This window comes from Falco punctatus (assembly GCF_963210335.1).
Source record: "Falco punctatus genome assembly, contig: scaffold_33, whole genome shotgun sequence".
NCBI classification, from domain to species: Eukaryota; Metazoa; Chordata; class Aves; order Falconiformes; family Falconidae; genus Falco; species Falco punctatus.
The window spans coordinates 508,670-526,983 of NW_027660146.1; the positions used below are offsets into that span (position 1 = coordinate 508,670).

The 18,314-nt window shown below is 50.0% G+C and overlaps 1 protein-coding gene across 1 annotated transcript; it reads left to right on the forward strand.

Annotated features, from left to right (window-relative positions):
• The first annotated feature begins 679 nt into the window (after nt 1-679).
• On the forward strand, nt 680-5,829 carry LOC308057799 (olfactory receptor 14A16-like). The gene has a single exon (XM_080411844.1). It carries the CDS (start codon nt 1,123-1,125, stop codon nt 2,272-2,274), a length of 1,152 nt encoding a protein of 383 aa, XP_080267970.1. The 5' UTR covers nt 680-1,122; the 3' UTR covers nt 2,275-5,829.
• Nucleotides 5,830-18,314: the final 12,485 nt, after the last annotated feature.

Consider the following 18,314-nt stretch of genomic DNA (forward strand, 5'->3'; position numbering starts at 1 on the left):
TGGGGGTCCCGAGGTGTGAGCCACCCCCTCTGCAGCCAGAGCTCCAGCAGAGCCGCGGTGCAGCTCTGCAGCCACGTGCCCCGGCCCCTCTGCAGAGCACAGGGGCTGAGAGCAGCTGCCCGGCAATGTTGGTGTGTGGGAGGTGGCGAGCAGAGCTGGGCAAGGGCAACGCTGCCCTCAGTGCCCGGCACGCTCGCCCTGGACACTCTTGCCTAGACCGTCAGTGCAATTTTACTCCTTTCTCTGCCTTTTTGTGTTAGTTTTATTCTCTTGCTCTTGCTGTCAGGCTCTCTGGGGATGGGTGTTTCAGCTGCAGAGTCACACTCTGACCTTGTGGGTCCTCTCCTGCAGGTGTGTCCATGGGAACAGGTGTCCCAGCTTTCCTCTCACCTGTGGGGCTGTGGGCAATGCCCTGTGTGGGGCTGGGCAATGGGCTGGCTCTCCCTCAATCTGATGCTCTTGTTGGGGCACTTGGCTACCTCCTTGAAGTTCCCTTCCAAGCAGTGAGTTGCCCTCCAGAATGGAAACCTGTCCCCTCGCACCCATTAGTGATCTGAAAGCCCCACGTAGAGGCGTAGAGTTTCTGTGATGGAGAAAACGCTGTTGGGGTGGGTGGAATGAGCGGTGTATCCTTTGCTGTGGGTGGGATGCTGAGTTCTGATGAACATCTACAACCTTTACTGGTCTGTGGTGGGTCAGTCTGTTCTCAGCAGTGCCTTGTGGTATTTCAGGGTAACATGAGAGTGTGGCCACCATTCATCTCAGGAAGGTGCAAGCCCACAGAAACTGGGAACCAGATGGACAGACCACCTCCCCTCACTGGGCACTCACCCACAGGCAATCCTCTTGCCTCACAGACCTCACTCTGTTCCACCAGAGGGCAGCAAAAATGCTCTGCTTTTCTGACATCCGAGAATACTGAACAGGAGAGATGGGGGGAGCTGTGAAAAAAACGAAAACTCTCTTAAAATGCCTTCACCCTTCCCGTTCCTTAGCACTGGCGCTGCAGACGCTGACCAGCCCTTCTGCGTTGGCACTGGTTTCACAGGACAAAGTTAAACACCAGGACTGGTCCCTGCCCCCACCCACTGCTGCAGAGTGGGGCTGGCTGGTCAAGAGCTCATGGGCAGATGCCCTGCTCTTCATCGCCCACACGGCCAGCACCAAGCAGGGCTGCAGCCACACAGCTGCAGGAAGGTCTCTGAGAAAAGAGAGGGATGTCTGTGTGTGACGGGAGGATGGTCTGTGGGAAATGGCTTTGATTTTGCTTGTAGACTCTCCCATAAATTATCACTGTCTTTTTCTCCTGTGACAGGACCCTATGCCCAGAGGCAGCAGATGTCCAACAGCAGCTCCATCACCCAGTTCCTCCTCCTGCCATTTGCAGACACGCAGGAGCTGCAGCTCTTGCACTTCTGGCTCTCCCTGGGTATCTACCTGGCTGCCGCCCTGGCCAATGGCCTCATCATCACCGCCGTAGTGTGCGACCGCCACCTGCACACCCCCATGTACTTCTTCCTCCTCAACCTCTCCCTCATTGACCTGGGCTCCATCTCCACCACTCTCCCCAAAGCCATGGCCAACTCCCTCTGGGACACCAGGCACATCTCCTACTCAGGATGTGCTGCACAGCTCTCCCTGATTCTCTTTTTCCTTTCGGCAGAGTGTTCTCTCCTCACCGTCATGGCCTACGACCGCTACGTGGCCATCTGCCAGCCCCTGCACTACGGGACCCTGCTGGGCAGCAGAGCTTGTGTCCACATGGCAGCAGCTGCCTGGGCCAGCGGGTTTCTCTATGCTGCGCTGCACACGGCCAATACACTGTCACTGCCGCTCTGCCAAGGCAATGCCCTGGGACAGTTCTTCTGTGAAATCCCCCAGATCCTCAAGCTCTCCTGCTCACACACCTACCTCAGGGAAGTGGGACTTATTCTGGTTAGTGTCTTAGTAGTGTTTGGGTGTTTCATTTTCATTGTGCTGTCTTACATGCAGATCTTCAGGGCCGTTCTGAGGAACCCCTCTGAGCAGGGACAGCACAAAGCCTTTTCCATGTGCCTCCCGCATCTGGCCGTAGTCTCCCTCTTTCTCAGCACTGCCATGGTTGCCTACCTGAAGCCCCCCTCCATCTCCTCCCCATCCCTGGACCTGGTGGTGTCAGTCCTGTACTCAGTGGTGCCTCCAGCAGTGAACCCCCTCATCTACAGCATGAGGAACCAGGAGCTGAAGGACGCACTGAAGAAGCTGATGCATTCAAGACTCTCTCAGCAGCCCTGAACTGCCTGAATCTCCTCACAAGGCATTTCCTGGTCATCTCTGGAACATCCTGTGCATTTATCGCTTTTAATGTCACAATTGTGTTTCTCCTAGAATGTTTGCATGCACTCCACTTCTTCAAAAGAACGAACCCAGCCTGCCTGACCCAGAAGCTTTTGTACTTTTGCATCCAGGATGGTGCAACTGGACTCCTGTGTCACATCTCTGTAATTTAAGGGGCTTGTGTAGTGGAGATATCTATCAACTTCCCAGGAGAGTAAAGCACCAGTGTAGACCTCAGCTGTGTGAGTGTGCAAAGTTGGGGCAAATAACAGGGTGGGGGCACACGGCAGGGCATCCTGGTGAAAATCCCATGGTCATGGTGAAGGAAGCATGGCACTAATCGGGTGGGACACAGGGCTCTGCTCAGTGCCATGTTCCCTGGATATCCATCCAGGGGAAGATGCCCCAGGTGCCCCAAGATGTCCTAAGCACCAGTCATTTCCTTTGCTTGTTGTACACCCCAGTCCCTACGAGGAACATTTGCTGCATGGTCAGCTCTGTCATCCTTAGTGGCTCAGTGATACCCAACTCCATTGCAACTCTAAATGTAAATGGAGCCACTTTCCTACTGTCACTTGTTACACACAAGTCCTATAGCTCTTGCCACAGTTGGCCACTTAGCCAAGGCTGTGGTCAGACACTTCCAGCCAGATCATGTCCTCATGGCTTTGCTTTGACAAATAGTGAAGTAAACCACTGACTGAGATCCCACCAACTGACCTGGGTCCAGTCTTTCACTCTAAATGTTATCTCAAATAAACCCCAGTTTCTCAGCCTCTTCTTGTTCATAACATGATCCCGGTAACAACCATCCTTCTGGACTCTGCAGGACTTGCTCCATTCTGTCAGGGTCTTTCTTGTGCGGGGGAGCCCCACTGTGGGCTCAGCAGTCCTGATGTGGTCCTGTGGTGGGGTTAACCACAGCACCCAGCCAGCCCCGCAGCTGCTCATCCGCTCCCCTGACTCAACAGGAAAAAAGAAGAAATTATACCAGCAATGCTCATGGGTCATGGCCAAAATGTGTCATATTAAAATTCAATTTAATTTATTGCTAATTAAAAAATACATGGATTGTGAGTAACCAGGACTGAAACATAAAGACCATTCCCCTGACAGTTTCTCCAAGGCCCAAATTACTCCATTGCTCCCAATTCATCTACACACCAACACCCTGAAAGGTGCAAGGGTGCTGCGATGGAGAGACAGGACGCTGCTTGATGCAAGCAAATGCCGATTTATTGTACAGAAGCACGAGTTTATGTATGTTATCAGAGGCTGCATGCTTTAAACAGATTGGTTCGTTAAGCTAAGCATTACATACTAGGCAATCCCTGTTTGGTTAACTACAAACAAAGGACACTTCAAGTAAGTTTTTACACTCATCAATTAACAGCAAAGTGTTACTTCTCCTTGGCTCCATCTTTTCCTCATCTCCTTACCTTTCCTCAGCCTGACTCATCCTGTTGGTTGTTATCTATTCACCCTCCTTATCCTCCCAGGGTTTATGGCCTACAAGCTCAAGCACGTTCCTTTCAGCTAACTGATTGTTACTTATGGTCCTGATTTCCAGGCCCCCTCCTACATCTCCCCCTTCTTGTTTTTGAGCAATCCAAATCCCATTTGTTGTAAACATGCATTCGATCAAGTTACTCATCACTCCTTGTAAGCATTGAAAGAAACAAGGAACACATAATACTAAAACCAACAATACTGTCAATACCATCAATGCTCCTTTGATTATGGTTTGTAACCAGCCCCCTAACCCAAGGCTTGAAAGCCAGTCAGAAAAAGGATCATGTCCTTCAGTAACATGCTTCATATTCTTGTGTAGTGCTGCTAATTTCTGAGCTATGCTTTTTGAGTGATCAGACAAATTCATACAACACATTCCTTAACGATGTTCACTACAGGCTACTCTCTAATCTTCATGCTATTTCCTTATCTTCTAGAGGTGACATCACATTCCTCCTTTGTTCTGTCTCATCCTAGTTTCTTCTCATACTCCCTCAAAGTTATTTAACTCTTTGCTGTAGGATCGAAGCTGCACATCATCAAAGCAAGGCCAAAGCTGCACTTTATCAATGTCAAAACAACCCACTGTCTCTGTTCTGTACAATTCTACAATTTCCCCTTTTTGTTTTTGAACAGCTAGTACCAGGTTTGCCGTGTTTTGCGGGGCCCTTGCAAACATGAAGGCAACCAAGGCAATAGCAAACAATACTTCCAATTGAGTGAATGGATGACAAAAAGGCTGACATTTTCTCAGGTTTTGATAACATGTTGCTGCAGTGGGGCGCCTAAAATCCATTCAGCACATACCATCAAAATCCTCACAGCCATGTCCTTGAGCCAACAACAAAAAGCCAATAGTAGCTCTGTTTTGTATGTCATAGTGGCAAATTTGACTCAGATTCTTAACTGCCTAACAAACAAGGTGATTTAATTCTTTAATGCTTTCCCTGCTGTTACACTGGATAAGAGAAGAACCGCTGCAATACATTCCCATCATAGCCTCCTACTACACTAGCATCTACATAAAGACAACTATCGACATTCAAAGTGCAAACAATATCAACTTCATTTGGATTAACTTTATACAGAGGTAATCAATTACCCCAGCTATCAAGGCTTCTTCATTCCCCACATACATTCACTTTTTTGCAGCAATGTCTGCAAGTCAGTTTCAAGGAAGGGCACACCAAACAAGGACTGGTTCAGTCAAAAAGTTTGAAACATCACATGCCTTCTCTGAACATACCTCTGGGGTCATTCCCTTCATTCCCTCTCTTTTTTATGCAAAGAGAAACACTTTCACCAAAACAGAGAAGCCCCTATTTACATCTCTGAGCCCGGACACAAATCGCAGCTGTATGCTCCACCAGGCTCAGGGCAGGAATCATTCATGCAGTTACATAGTTATATATCACTACAAGCATGCAGACACCTATTAAACACTAGATAACCATGTTTATCTTTCCTATTCTCCTTCACAATACCTAGCTGTTCTCTCATCTCCTTAGGTGAAATATTCTCCAGCTTCCTCTCCTATATCTCTCTCCAGACATTCTCTATCCTCCTCTTTTTTGCTTGTTAATTGCGACGAGGCAAAGGCTGTGTGTAGCTGGGAGACCATGACCTGATTTATGTTACAATCAATTAAACACTGAATACAGGAAAAAAGGCATGGGAGATATAAGGCAAACATCAATAAGGTGGTTAAAGATAATTATAATAAATCCTGTAATACTTTTGATCCATGGCCTAAAGTTTCCCAGCCATGAGAATAGACCAACGGCATTCCGCCCCTGGCTCTGCTGCAGATTTTTAAGGTTTTTAAGTTTTGTATGCTTTTGTGAATTAATTCAGAGTGGTCTCTCAGATTCACATAGCACATCCTATCAAAGTCTTCACACTCGTGTCCCTCTTTTAATAATAAAAGTTAATAGCAACTCGATTCTGTAGCAAGATATGATGGACAGAATCAACATCTGTTAATAAAAAAAAAGAATAGAATTTGTAGTATTACTTTGTTTAGCAAGCTAGCAGCCTGATTTACTAAGCAAGTTAAGAGTGTGTACTATTCTACAGAAGAGATTAGAGAAGCAAAAAAATGTTTTATGCTGCATTCCAGAACACAACCTGAGAGTTACAGTCTGCTGTGAGTTCTGCGTTATAATCATTTGACACATGTTTGCATTGCGATTGTGAAAGTTGCCCGTTTACAATTTTCATTGGCATTATCATAGCTGGTTGTTTTAAAAGCAACCCTTGAGCTTCCTGATGTTCGACTTGTTGCAAAATATTCTGAAGCCGATCAATAAAGTTAGTACATGACTCTTTAGGACCCTGCAAGACTGTGGCGGATGACTCACTAGAGGCTGGCCCAGCCTCCTGCATCCTGACTGCCTTAATAGCCATCTCCTTCATTTGCAAATAGTTGCCCCTGGGATACCTTGCCTGAGTCACAGAATCGGCACAACTATTTTCTCCAGCCAACTGCTCATAGTTAACAGCAATTCCCCGATTAAGGTTTTCAATCAAGGCCACTACACGTAGTTCACAAAAATCAGATAACCACATCATAAATTGTGTCAGAGTTAGTACCATACAAAGCAATGACTTCCAGTCATGCAGTGTGAGTGTATAAGGCTCTGCCATCGCTTCAAGAAGGCACATAGCAAATGTATTATGAATCCTCCCTTCCCTCACTGCTTTAACTCTTTAACAGCCTCGTATTGCACAGGCTGCCATTCTCGAGGTTGCTTTATCTGATAAAATACTGAACATGCCATAGCGACTCCCAAAACCCATCACTTAAGTGTTTCCCACTTGCATTCCTGCCACCAATCCCTCAGACCCCCTTTTCACCCTCCCCGAAAGTACAGTCACAGGAGAGGTGGGGGGGTGGGTGGGGGGAGGTGGGGGGGGAGGGGTTAATTCCTTGTGCAGATCTATAGGACCTGGATCAAAAGGTTTATCAGTGTCAATGGCATCATTATCCAAGTTGTCCTGTTCCCGTGCTTGGTCCTGTGTTGTGAGGGTTGCTGCAATCAGTGACAGGAGCTTTGGGGGCAGAGGAGGTGTGGACGGAATCGCCATCATTGACGGTGTGTTGAGAAGAGTCTCGCTGTCGGTGGAATTTACAGCTTCCTCTGGTTTGGCACCGTTAGTAGAATTAGTCCACACTTGGCAAAGAGTAGTTGGAATTTGCCACCAAGGTGCTAAATGCATTCCTGATGCAGAGTCCCCCTCTGCGGCAGCATCATACAATTGTCTGCTGAACACTTTCATTTCTTTCAAAGTCTCTAAAGTTTCTTGGCTGCTCACCTGTCTCGATGCATACAGGTGTTATCCTCGGGGCTTAGGTTGTCTGCCTGGTCCAGCCAGCAAGACGATCGTTCAGCCAAGACATTTCCTCCAGAACGCAGCCCTCTTCCACGAGCTGTCCTTTTTATCGACCATTTCCGTCCTTATTCTTCCAAGGCTTTGGAACACCACCATAGGGGTCACCATTTGAGGAGACTGAGGCATGGGCTCCTGGATCTGACTAGAAGACTCTCATAGTGGAAGACACTTGATTCCCATGTTTCCCACAGCTCACCTCTCAATTCCAGAGGGACTTCATTTGCCGGCTCCTGCTTCCTTTCAGCAGCTCATTCAACGTTCTGTGGGACTTGCAGCCTGCCGCTCAGCCTGGCGGTTCATAAACCCATCACGTCGGGGTCACCAGTTTGCTGCGATGGATAGTCGGGACGCTGCTTGATGCAAGCAAATGCCGATTTATTGTACAGAAGCACGAGTTTATGTATGTTATCAGAGGCCGCATGCTTTAAACAGATTGGTTCTTAAAACTAAACATTACATACTAGGCAATCCCTGTTTAGTAAACTACAAACAAAGGACAATTTAAGTAAGTTTTTACACTCATCAATTAACAGCAAAGTGTTACTTCCCCTTGGCACCATCTGTTCCTCATCTCCTTATCTTTTCTCAGCCAGGACAGACTCATCCTGTTGGTTGTTATCTATTCACCCTCCTTATCCTCCCAGGGTTTGTGGCCTACAAGCTCGAGCACGTTCCTTTCAGCTAACTGATTGCTACTTATGGTCCTGATTTCCAGGCCCCCTCCTACATAGGGGCGATAGTGAAAAGGGGGTCATGGCACAGAACACCTCTGTTGCTCCTTGCCTCCTCACACATTTCCTCTGCTCCAGCTTGGTTTCTCTATGGACCCCACCATCTTTATGGTCAAAGGTATATGCATTACATTTCTTTCTGTCTTACTTTACTCTTTGATGATACCAGAATGACAGAGAATCAAGATTGGAAGGGACGTCTGGAGATCATCCAGTACAATCCTCAGATGAGGCAAGCTCAGCTTGAGCAGGTTGTTCATGACCTTGTCTAGGTGGGTTTGGAATATCCCCGGGGATGGACATTCCACAAATGCTCCTGGCAATCATTTCCAGTGATTGATCACCCTCAGAGTCCAAAATCATTTCCTTGGGTTCAGATAGAGTTTTATCTACATTAATGTGACCTTCAAAAAGCTCTTCTTCTGCAAATGGAACTGTCCATGTCTCTCACACTTTCTTCCTTTGACAGATGCTCCAGTCACTTGACCAGCATGGTGGCCATTTGTAGAACTTGCTTTAGTAGGTCAACAACTCCCTTGCTCTGGGAAGCCCAGCCCTGGTCACGGCACTCCAGATGTGGCCTCAGCAGTGCTGAGAGGAGGGGAAGGATCACCTCCCCCATCGGCCAGCGATGCTTGTCCTAATGCAGCCCGGGGGCTGTTGGCCTTTGCCATGAGGGTGCATCGATGGCTCCTGCTCAGCTGCTTGTCCTCTGGCACCCAAAGGTCCTTCTCTGCAGAGCTGCTCTCTGGCCGGCCTGCCACCAGCAGGATAGCCCCAGGAGGGCTGGATCACGGGCTGGCCTCCCCCGGGGGCTTGCTCAGCACCAGCAGCAGCATCTTGCCCATCTTGGAGATGAGCTTCAGCTCTGGCACAGGCCGCAGGGTGCTACAGAGTCACCTGGGAGAGCAAAGCCAGGGCTGCGCAGCCCAGGCCTGTTTCCCTCTGGCCTTGGCCACTGCAGCCTTTGCTCTCGTGGTGGGAACCTCCTTCATCCTTCTGCTGCCCCCTGCCACCCGCTCCAGCATCCTCTGCTGGGCAGCAAACCCCTCCCACACAAGGGCTCCCGTCCCTGGGTACTGGTGTCCGTGTGACAAGCCTGCCCTTGGCCCTGGTGCCACACCTGAGGTGCTGCAGCCCACATGGGCCCCAGAGCCCACCGCTTGGGGCACGGGCAGCAGGAGCCCCCAGTGCCACCACAGAGCTGTGACATCAGTGCCGTAAGCGCTGAGGAGGGGCAGGGCAGCTCCCATGCCTTTGGCGGTGGATGGAGACACAAGGTCTGTAGGGGAGACCTACGGGAAAGATGAGGGGAGGGGGATGCTCTGTGTGATGTCAGGGCATCTCAGACAGATGGAGCTCTTCTAGTGGATGGGCCAAGGGGTGAGGTGGGAGCTTGTGTGTGGAACAAGGGGAGAGCAGCCAGGGTGGCACTTTGGGAGGAATTAGTTGTGGTTTGGCCCAGTCCAGCACCCAAATGCCCGGAATCAGTTCCTCATTGACCCCTTACATGCCCAGCATGATGGGGGCGAGGATCAGAAGAAAACTCACAGGTCAGGACAAAGTTCAACAGGAGAAGCAAAAGCTTTGTGTGCAAGGAGGGCAACATGAGCAATTCGCTCACTCCTTGCCATGGGCAGGCAGGGGTTCAGCCATCTCCAGAAAAGCTGCTCTTCAGCACATCTGTCAGTGACACGGGAAGACTAATGCCACGACCACGCATGTCCTCTTTTCATCCTCCTTTCCCTGAGCTGTTATTGATGAGCACAACGTCCTGGGATATGCAATATCCCTGTGGTCATTTGGGGTCAGCTGTCCCAGCTTCTTGCATCCCCCCAGTCTTCTTGTAGCGCAGGCAGAGTGTGAGAAAGAGAAGCCTTGGTGATTGCTCTGCAGCGGTGGCCAAAACACTGGTGTGTGGTCAGCGCTGCCTTAGGAAGAGACGCAAAGCACAGCACCAGAAGGGCTGCTGTGAAGAAAATGCACTCCATGCCAGCCCGAGCCAGGACAGAGCGACAGGTCATACAGTCAGGGTGAGGCATGAACAATGTCTTCTTGAAATGACCTGAGGAAACCTGTGGGTCACAGAGCCTGTCTCTTCTGGGGGAATCAGTCTCCTTGGTGATCACTGCACAGGTAAGCCAGGATGCCAGGAGCCCAGGGGCTTGTGGGCAAGTTCCCCAGACCAAAGAGGCCACCCAGTCTGATGCTCACCTGCACCTGTGTCTCCCCAAAGAGGACAAGATGCTCAGGGATGTGAAGAGCTATGCCACCTTGGTTGTAGTAGTGTGCAGTTGTGGTGTGGTGCATCAGGGGATGCCCAAGCATGTGTGGAAGGAGAGCAGCAGAGCGTAGCCCAGGAAAGGAGGGAAGGAGAACCTGGCCTACTGAGGGCACTGGCAGGTGGGATCCCATGGGGGCAGGGTCCTGAGAGCATCCCTAGGCCTTCCTGGCCCTGACCAGCTTCATGTGGGGCCTCCACCCAAAGCTTTGTCCATGGCTCCAGGAGGCCACTGAAGCCAGGCAGGAGATTCAGCCCCAGCACAACCTGTGCTGTAGGTGTGCGGGTCTCCAGGCACAACCATAGGCACAGCCTGGCCTGTCCATGGACCCTGTTCCTTCGGCCTTGCAGACTCACTTCTCAGGTTTTTTCTTAATTGGGTGTCCAATGAAATGACACTATGACCCTCCAAGTCCAGGCTTCTCTGCTTCCTTTATTGACATCAACTGGTCAGTTGTTGGGAGGAGAGGAAGGAAATGCACATGAGGCTGCTGGGTGTCAAGAACTGAAAGTGGGAAGCAAAACTGTTACCTTCACCTCTTTTCATGGAGGTCTTCATTCTTCCACAGCAACCAGAAAGCACTGAGATTCCTCTACCTCCCCCAGCTGTAGCAAAGAAGTAGAGAACTTCCAAGTAGAGCTTTTTTTCCATTTTGTTTACAGCTTCAAGCACCCCATGCTCTGGAGATAAATCATTGCATCACCTCTGGACAAGAACCTCCTTATTTCGACATCTGATGACAGCCTATCACACTCCTGTCACACAACACAGTTCCAAGACTGGATTCATCTTCCTGTCAACGTCCTCACTGTGACCAGCAGGTGCTCCCGAGTCCTTCCCTTGTGCGGGCTGAACAAGGCCCTTGCCTTCAGTTTTCCCTCCCAGGAAAGTGTTCCAGCCCCTGAGCATCTCAGTGACTCTTCACTGAACTCATTCCCAGTCATACACAGCTTCCTTGCTGTAGTGGCTTGTCTCTGGCCAAAAGCCCAGCAGCCACCCAGCCGCTCCCTCCCTCCTTCCCTCCCCAGTCAGGGCCCAAAAATGAACACACTCACGGACAGGTGGTCTAACAAGCAATGAGTACGGGACACAATCACTTCCCGCCCTCTCTTGGCAAGGCACCTCTTCATACGCTCCAGGGCACGGCTGGCTGCCTCTGCTACCAGGTCACGGGCTGGGATTGTGTTTTGCCTTCTGTCCCCCAGCACCACCAGGGCCTTTTCTGCACAGACACTGCCCAGCCAGGCAGGTCCCAGGCCCTGCAGCTGCAGGGTGTTAGTCCATCCCAGGGAGGTGCAGGCTCTGCCCTTGGTCCGTCCTGCATCTGTGCAGCTCCTGACAGGGCAGCCATCCCACCTGCCAGGGTTCCCCTCCATGGCATCCCTAGGGCACAGGGATGGTCCTCTCAGTTTGGTGCCACCGACAGACATTGTGAGAGTTGCCTCCACTGGGTCATTTATACAGCTCTTAAACTGTAAGCAGGAGAGTCCCCTGTGGTGCCCACATTGCCCCAGTATGTCCCAGTGGCCTCCAGGTGGGGTGTGAGCCCTTCCTCACTGCTCTCTCAGCCTGACCATCCAGCTGGTGTTTTACCCATCTCTTTCTGATCACACCCAGAGTATCATGGCCTCGCTTGGGCAGAAGAACACTGAGGGAGACCATGGCCAGAGTTTTGCTGAAGCTGAGGGAAATAACATCCACTGTGGAGCTCCTCACGCACAACTGCAGGCTGTCAGGTTGGCGAGGCAGGACTTACCCTTGGGAAATCCACCTGGACAGTTACTCTCTCAGGTACCAGAAATGTCACCCAAGGGGACTCTAACTGGTGGCACACCCCTAACCAGTGGGAGTGTGTGCAGCCTGTGGTTCCATGAGTGGCATGTCTGGACTCTTTCCAAGATGGTTGTAACACCTGCTGATCCATCCTCTCGCACAGGAGACCTCTGCCTATAAAAGGAGGTTTCCAAAAGGATATTCCTAAGAAATACCCATTTTCCTCCAGAACATCACTACCACTAATCCTTTATACCATCTGTCCTTAATTTCTCTCATCTTCTACATATTTGCACCTGAGCAGGGGACAATGACCACTTCTGAAGTCATCTTTTCAGCAGACTGTCTCAACAATGTCTCTTTCCATTATCCTTCAGGTTTCTCCTCCTTTATTCTTTGGTCCTACAAGTACCTCACCTGTGCTGCTGGTTTCAGCTTCAGGGTGGAAAAGTTTATATGTCTTCCCACAGCCCATCTGTCCCCTATAATCAAATATTTCCTTGTGATTAGATCTATCTTTCCTTATCTGCCAACCTAAGAGATTTCTCAAAAGAGTGTCCCTTACAGAAAGGCACCTCATCAGAGACAGCTTGGACTTGACATGTGCTTCTGGAGCATGTTTTCCTGTCGATGACATTTGATTGTTGTTCACAGTGCTTGCAGATATAAAACAATTTTCTGCACATGTGTGCAGCCAGTCCTTTATGGCAAACAGGTGGGGGATGGTGCAAAGGAGCTGCTGCACCCACCTGCAGAATTGAGGGGAGACGTCTGATGTAAGGGATGTGAGTCCCAGGGGACAATGAGAAAAAGGGTTGGGGTTGGGGTTATGAAAAGCAAGCTTGTCCATCCTGTGTCAGACCACAAGAGACTGCGTTTCCCACCAGTCTGGAACTACTGAAGACACTCTGCATCATTATCACTTGGAGAATGCAGCTGGAACTTCTCCTCTAACCTTAAGAGTAGCAAAATATAACCTATGAAATAAATAAAGGAATTATCATCTGGTGCACTTTGAAATCTTCCCTTTCAACTACACCATGAAACAGCTCATTTTAGCTACACAGGTCTTCAACATCTGAAGGAAATGCCAAAAAGGCAAATACCTCATTAGGGCATTGGGGGCTCCTGTCATGAACCTGAGCTACCGAGAGCAGACTGAACCAACCACTGAAGGAATGTAAGTCAGAAGCAACACTGAAAATACCTTCAAACATTGATGGGTCCCGCTGAGGGCCATTGCTGACAAAGCGTCCCCATGGACTCGTTAGAGTAGCTAATTAGAGGCCAGACCTGCAGGTAGGCAAAGGTACTGTGTCGGTGGCTGTAATGCTGCAAAACACATTTGGATTTTTTTTATGAAGCAGAAAGACCAAGCCCTGACCCCTAAGCTCTTGGAGGGCAGAAGAGAAGACCCTCCAAATCAAGTTCCGTGTCACAGGCATTGGTGGCAGAGGCAGCTGCCAGTGCCAGGGGGACAGAGGCCTCAGCCCCCTGTGGGGCCATTCAGCCTTGCTGCAGCCCTGGGCCATCTCCACTGCAAGTTGCCCTACACTGTCCATGTGGCACCTCTTTCCACTCTGGGGGTTGGACTCTTCCTTGCTTTCCTACCCAGCACTCACACCCGCATTTCTCTGCCTTTTCTGAAGTTTCTCCCCTCATCCCTGCTTGTTCCTTGAAACTCAAAGCCATGGGACGATCCAGGCTGCCTCTGGGTGAACTCTGGCATCAGAGGGCAACCCTCCGAGGGACATTTCTTTTTCCTCACATCCAATCTTACCCTTCCAAGTAGCACTTTGTGGAGGTTTTCTCTTCCTGCCACTATCAGGAATCACTCTCTTATCTCTGACATCCCCCTTCAAGCAGGTGCATGCTATTACTGTGGTGCCCTGAGGCTTCACTTTGCCAGTCTCAAGGAATCCAGGACCTTCAGTCTGGTTCCACAGGCTCCATCCAGGCAGGTATCCTCCACAGCCTCTCCAGTTTTTCCCCATTCCTCCAGAATGAGAAACCTCAAAGCCCAGGCAAAGATAATCTGGATGTGGCCACAAGAGTGCTGTGTCAAGGGGGATGGTGCTGAGTCAAGGGGGATGATCAGTCCCTCTTCTAAGTGGCCACCTATGGTGAAAACCTGCAAAGAATCACCAAAGGAGGACAGACAATGGCCAGGGAGGAAAGGGAAAGGAGGGGAGGGCTGCTTGCGTGGGAGGATACAAGGGTGGTCAAGGAGAAGCAGTTGTGCGTGGGAAAGGAGGGAAAAAGGTAGGAAAGGGTGAAGAATAGGAATCCATAGGAAGCAGCCAAGCAGCCCTGCATCTGAGCAGCAAAGCTTGGAGTGGGAAAAGAACGTCGCAGGTCATCTGAACAACTTTCTGTTAGGCTTCAACCGCTGCTGGAAACCTGAGTGATTTCCCTGCCATCATGAAGGCAAGATGCATGGTGGATGGAGATCCAGAATCATTCATGCTGGGAGGAACCTCAGGAGGTGTCCAGGCCAACGTGTTGCTCACAGCAGGATCAGCTACGGGGTCAGAGCAGGTAGCTCAGGCCTTCCTTCAAGTGGAGCTTGCAAAACTCCAAGGATGGACATGGCACAGGCTCTGTGGGACATCTGCTCCACTGCTTGACTGTCTTCATGGGGAAGGACATTGTCTTCCCTTGCTTCAGCTGATGCCCATTGGCCCTCATCCTCCCATCATGCACAACAGGCAAGAACCTGGCTGCCTTTTCTTGCTGATATGGCCCAAGAAGACATGGGAAGGCTGTTATTAGGTGTCCCCAAAGCCTCCTCTTCTCCTGGCTTTGCACCTTTCAAATAAGGCCCATGGCATCCTGGGCTGCATTAGGAAGAGTACTACTCAAGGTTTGGTGGAGGTGATCTTTCCTCTCTACTCAGCCCTGCTACAATTTGTCTTGCTGACTTGCCCTTGATTTCTAATTTACCAACGTTACCCATACTTGACTCAAACGTGCCGTCCAGAATTTTCACCACTCCTGCCTTGTCTTTTTGTTCAAAACAACTCCAGGAGAGATTTATCACTATGTTGGTCAGGGATCATCTTCCACCTTCCCTTCAACCAAGGCCTTCAAGTACAGGTCCCTTTCTCTAGCGGTATAAAGGAGATGTTGTTCTCCTTCTAACCTTCATCAGGAGGTTGAGAGAATCTGAGCAGACCTTTGCACATGGAGGAGTTAGTGATGAGTATAACGGAAAAGCTGAGCAGGCCTGTGCTGTGCTCCATGTACCTCTTGGCCTTCAGGCTGAGCTGTGCTGAGTGTGTCCCTGGGTTGCAGAATAAGCCATATTGGAAGAAGAAATCTGCAGGAAGCTGCTGGTGAATGGCCAACCCCACGCCCTTACCTTTACCTGGGACTGCAGTTACCAGCTCCCAAGTGAACATCTCCTCTTAGAACACGAGAAGTGATGACTAGAATGGGTTTCCCTGGCAGAAAACACTTCAAGAGCTGACAGGAGCAGTGTGGGATAAGCCTTCTGCAGGCAGGATCTGCACAACTTGCTGCACCACTCTCCCAACGCTGGAAACTCCGTGTTCCCGGCCTCGGAAGGGACGGCATACAGCTGACACGGTTGTCTCTGTGTGTAGAGAGTTTGCTCTAACCAAGGCCATTTGAAATGACACTTTGTCTCAGAGTCCAAGTGCCTTTCTTACTGCAGCCATAACCGGCTGGGCTGCTGATGGCCAATCCCCCAAGGAAACTGGACACTCCAGGGACCTCAAACTCGCCTTCATGGCCACGCGCCTCCTACTGGCCTATGAGCTTCTCAGATGTAATGGATGTCGTAATGATAGCCCAGATCATCAGCCTGCTTTTGGCCTCGGTTACTCCTTGGTCAGCGGTTCCTGAAATGGAGAAGGCAGTGATAAAGAGATGCACGGGAATGGAAGAGATAGGCAAGGAACCTGCAGGTGCCATGAAGGCTTTGCAGGAAGAAGTGTGAGGAATAGCCCCTACAGCTGTGCAAAATGGAATGGCATTAGATATGAAGCTGGCGTCTGAAGGCAGAGTCTGTGCTGTTGTTAATAGCAGTTGCGGTGTATATGTATGTTAAAGTGTGGGAATTTCTACAGATATAAAAATGATTTGGAAACATCCTAATATTTGTCATGAGTCCCAGAAAGTTCACTGCTTCTCTCGAATTCAAGACATTTGGAATTCGCTGACATCCTGGCTCCCTGATTTACAGCTATGGTTTAAGAAGTTCATCTCCAGATGCCTTTCTCCTCTTCCTCTGTGATCACTCCAGTCCATTCTACCTATGTAGCTTCTGCTTTAAGGTTCAGAGAGAAAAAGTTGGACTGTCTTTCGGTATCGTCTCTAATATTCCCTATGGGCAACTCTCAGATATGGCAACAGACCTCATGGGGATCTGCTTGAACTAACAATTATACAACTGAGAAATATATTTTTTATGTATTAATTTCTATAACATTCCCCCCCCCCCCCCCCCCGATAATAATCCTTCTTTTATTCCTGTTTACACCCCGTTCTATAAGGAAAGTGGGCAATTATTACTGCCAAGAACTTGTTATATTCAGCTGCAGAGTTTGTTGAAGATGTCTGATGTCAAGTGATGTCTCATGAGACTGAGGACAAAAATATTGAGGATGGAGAGCTGAGGAGCAAGGCTGTCCACGCGGTGTTTAGCTCCAGGGACTGATTTTCCAACCTGTCCACACCTCCTCAGGAGACACTGTGCATCAAGAGCAATTGGAAAAGCCTTCTATCATTTCTCCAAAGTGCTCATTACCTGCCTTCCTCTTTCACTGTACTGCTGAAACTTATCTCATTAAGTGTAGGAGCCAAACTTGAAGACCAGATGTCCCTGATGGAAGAGACATGGCTCGTCAGGGCATTCTGCCTCTTCGTGAGCCCAGGGTATCTGTGGTGCTGTGGACTTCAGGTGTTCAGAGGAGACTGAAGAAACCTCTCAAGAACACCAAGCCAGGAGCAAAGCCCACAGCCCCTGGAAGCGTTAATGGGCCCCGCTGAGGGCCATGGCTGAGAAAGCCTCCCTATGGCCTTGTTAGAGCCCATCCTGGGAGGCTGTAAGAGCAGGAAGGCAAAGGCGCTGTGCAGGCAGCTCTGCTGCTGAGCAAAGCCTTGGCTTGCTTGATGAAGCAGGAAGGCCAAGCCATGACCTGCAGCCTGTGGGGAGGTCGGTGCTGTCCCTCACACAGGGCTCAGGGCTCTTCCTGGGGACCATAGAAGGTGGGCATCCAATGCCCAGTGAAGGACAGCAATGGCACAGCAACTTCCAGCTTCCCCATGGGGCTGCAAGGAGGCAACGATGTCCCGGTGCCATGGGACAATGTGTCTTCTCACAGATTTCAGTGAGAGAAACAGCTGCCTTTGCCAAGGGGAGAAAGAGCTGGTTTATGTTCCTGCCTTCAAGCCCTGCCAGTGCCCTCTGCCATCTCTATTTCAAGCTGTCCTACATGGTTGGAGCCCTGCCCCTGTTGCCCTGCAGGCTGTAGGCACCATCTCGCTGCCCTGCCTTGCTCTCACCCCAACATTGCCATACCTTTGCTGAGGTACCTCCACTCTCACCGGCTGTTCCTTGAAACACAAACCATGGGCTGATCCAGGCTCCCTCTGGCTGAGCTCTTGCATCGCAGTAGGACCCTTGTAGTGACAGTTCTTCCTCCCGATAGCTAGTCTTCATCTTCAGCATTAGACTTTGTCTAATATAAAAATTAGATTTTCCCTCTCTCCTCTTTTTTCCCACTACCCAGGAAAGTTTTACCACCTCAGGAACTACTCTCCAAGCAGGGAACCTAACTCAATATATTTTTTTGGTGGTCTTTCCCCTCAAAAAAGTGAAGTCATCTCCACATGGTCTTCTAAACCACATGGCTGCTGCAGGCCTTTCAGCTTCTCCCAGAGACATGACCTCGCTACATTCCTACTGCTGTCCTGTCATGTCCACAGGCAAAATGGAGATGACAGCCTGTACCCCAGCCCTTTTCCTGGAGAGGTCCTGTGCTGTAGCTTGGCAGAGGGACTGTCCCAGCCATGTTCCTGGTGCTGGCCTGTCACCTCCAGAGACAGAACTGGCCTCACAGGCCCCTTCACAGCCAGGCACGTCCTCCTGCATGAGGAGTTCCTGAGAATCAGCTGTCCTCCTCATAACACACCCCTCCATCACCCTCATTCTAACCCATGACCTGGCCACAGAAAAGCAGCCTTGTTTCATTCAGATTTATCAAATGCATTTCCCACAAGCTATTTGAGTGGAGAAACATTTTTCACATGAACTTCCGTAGATGTGTTGACACACACATGA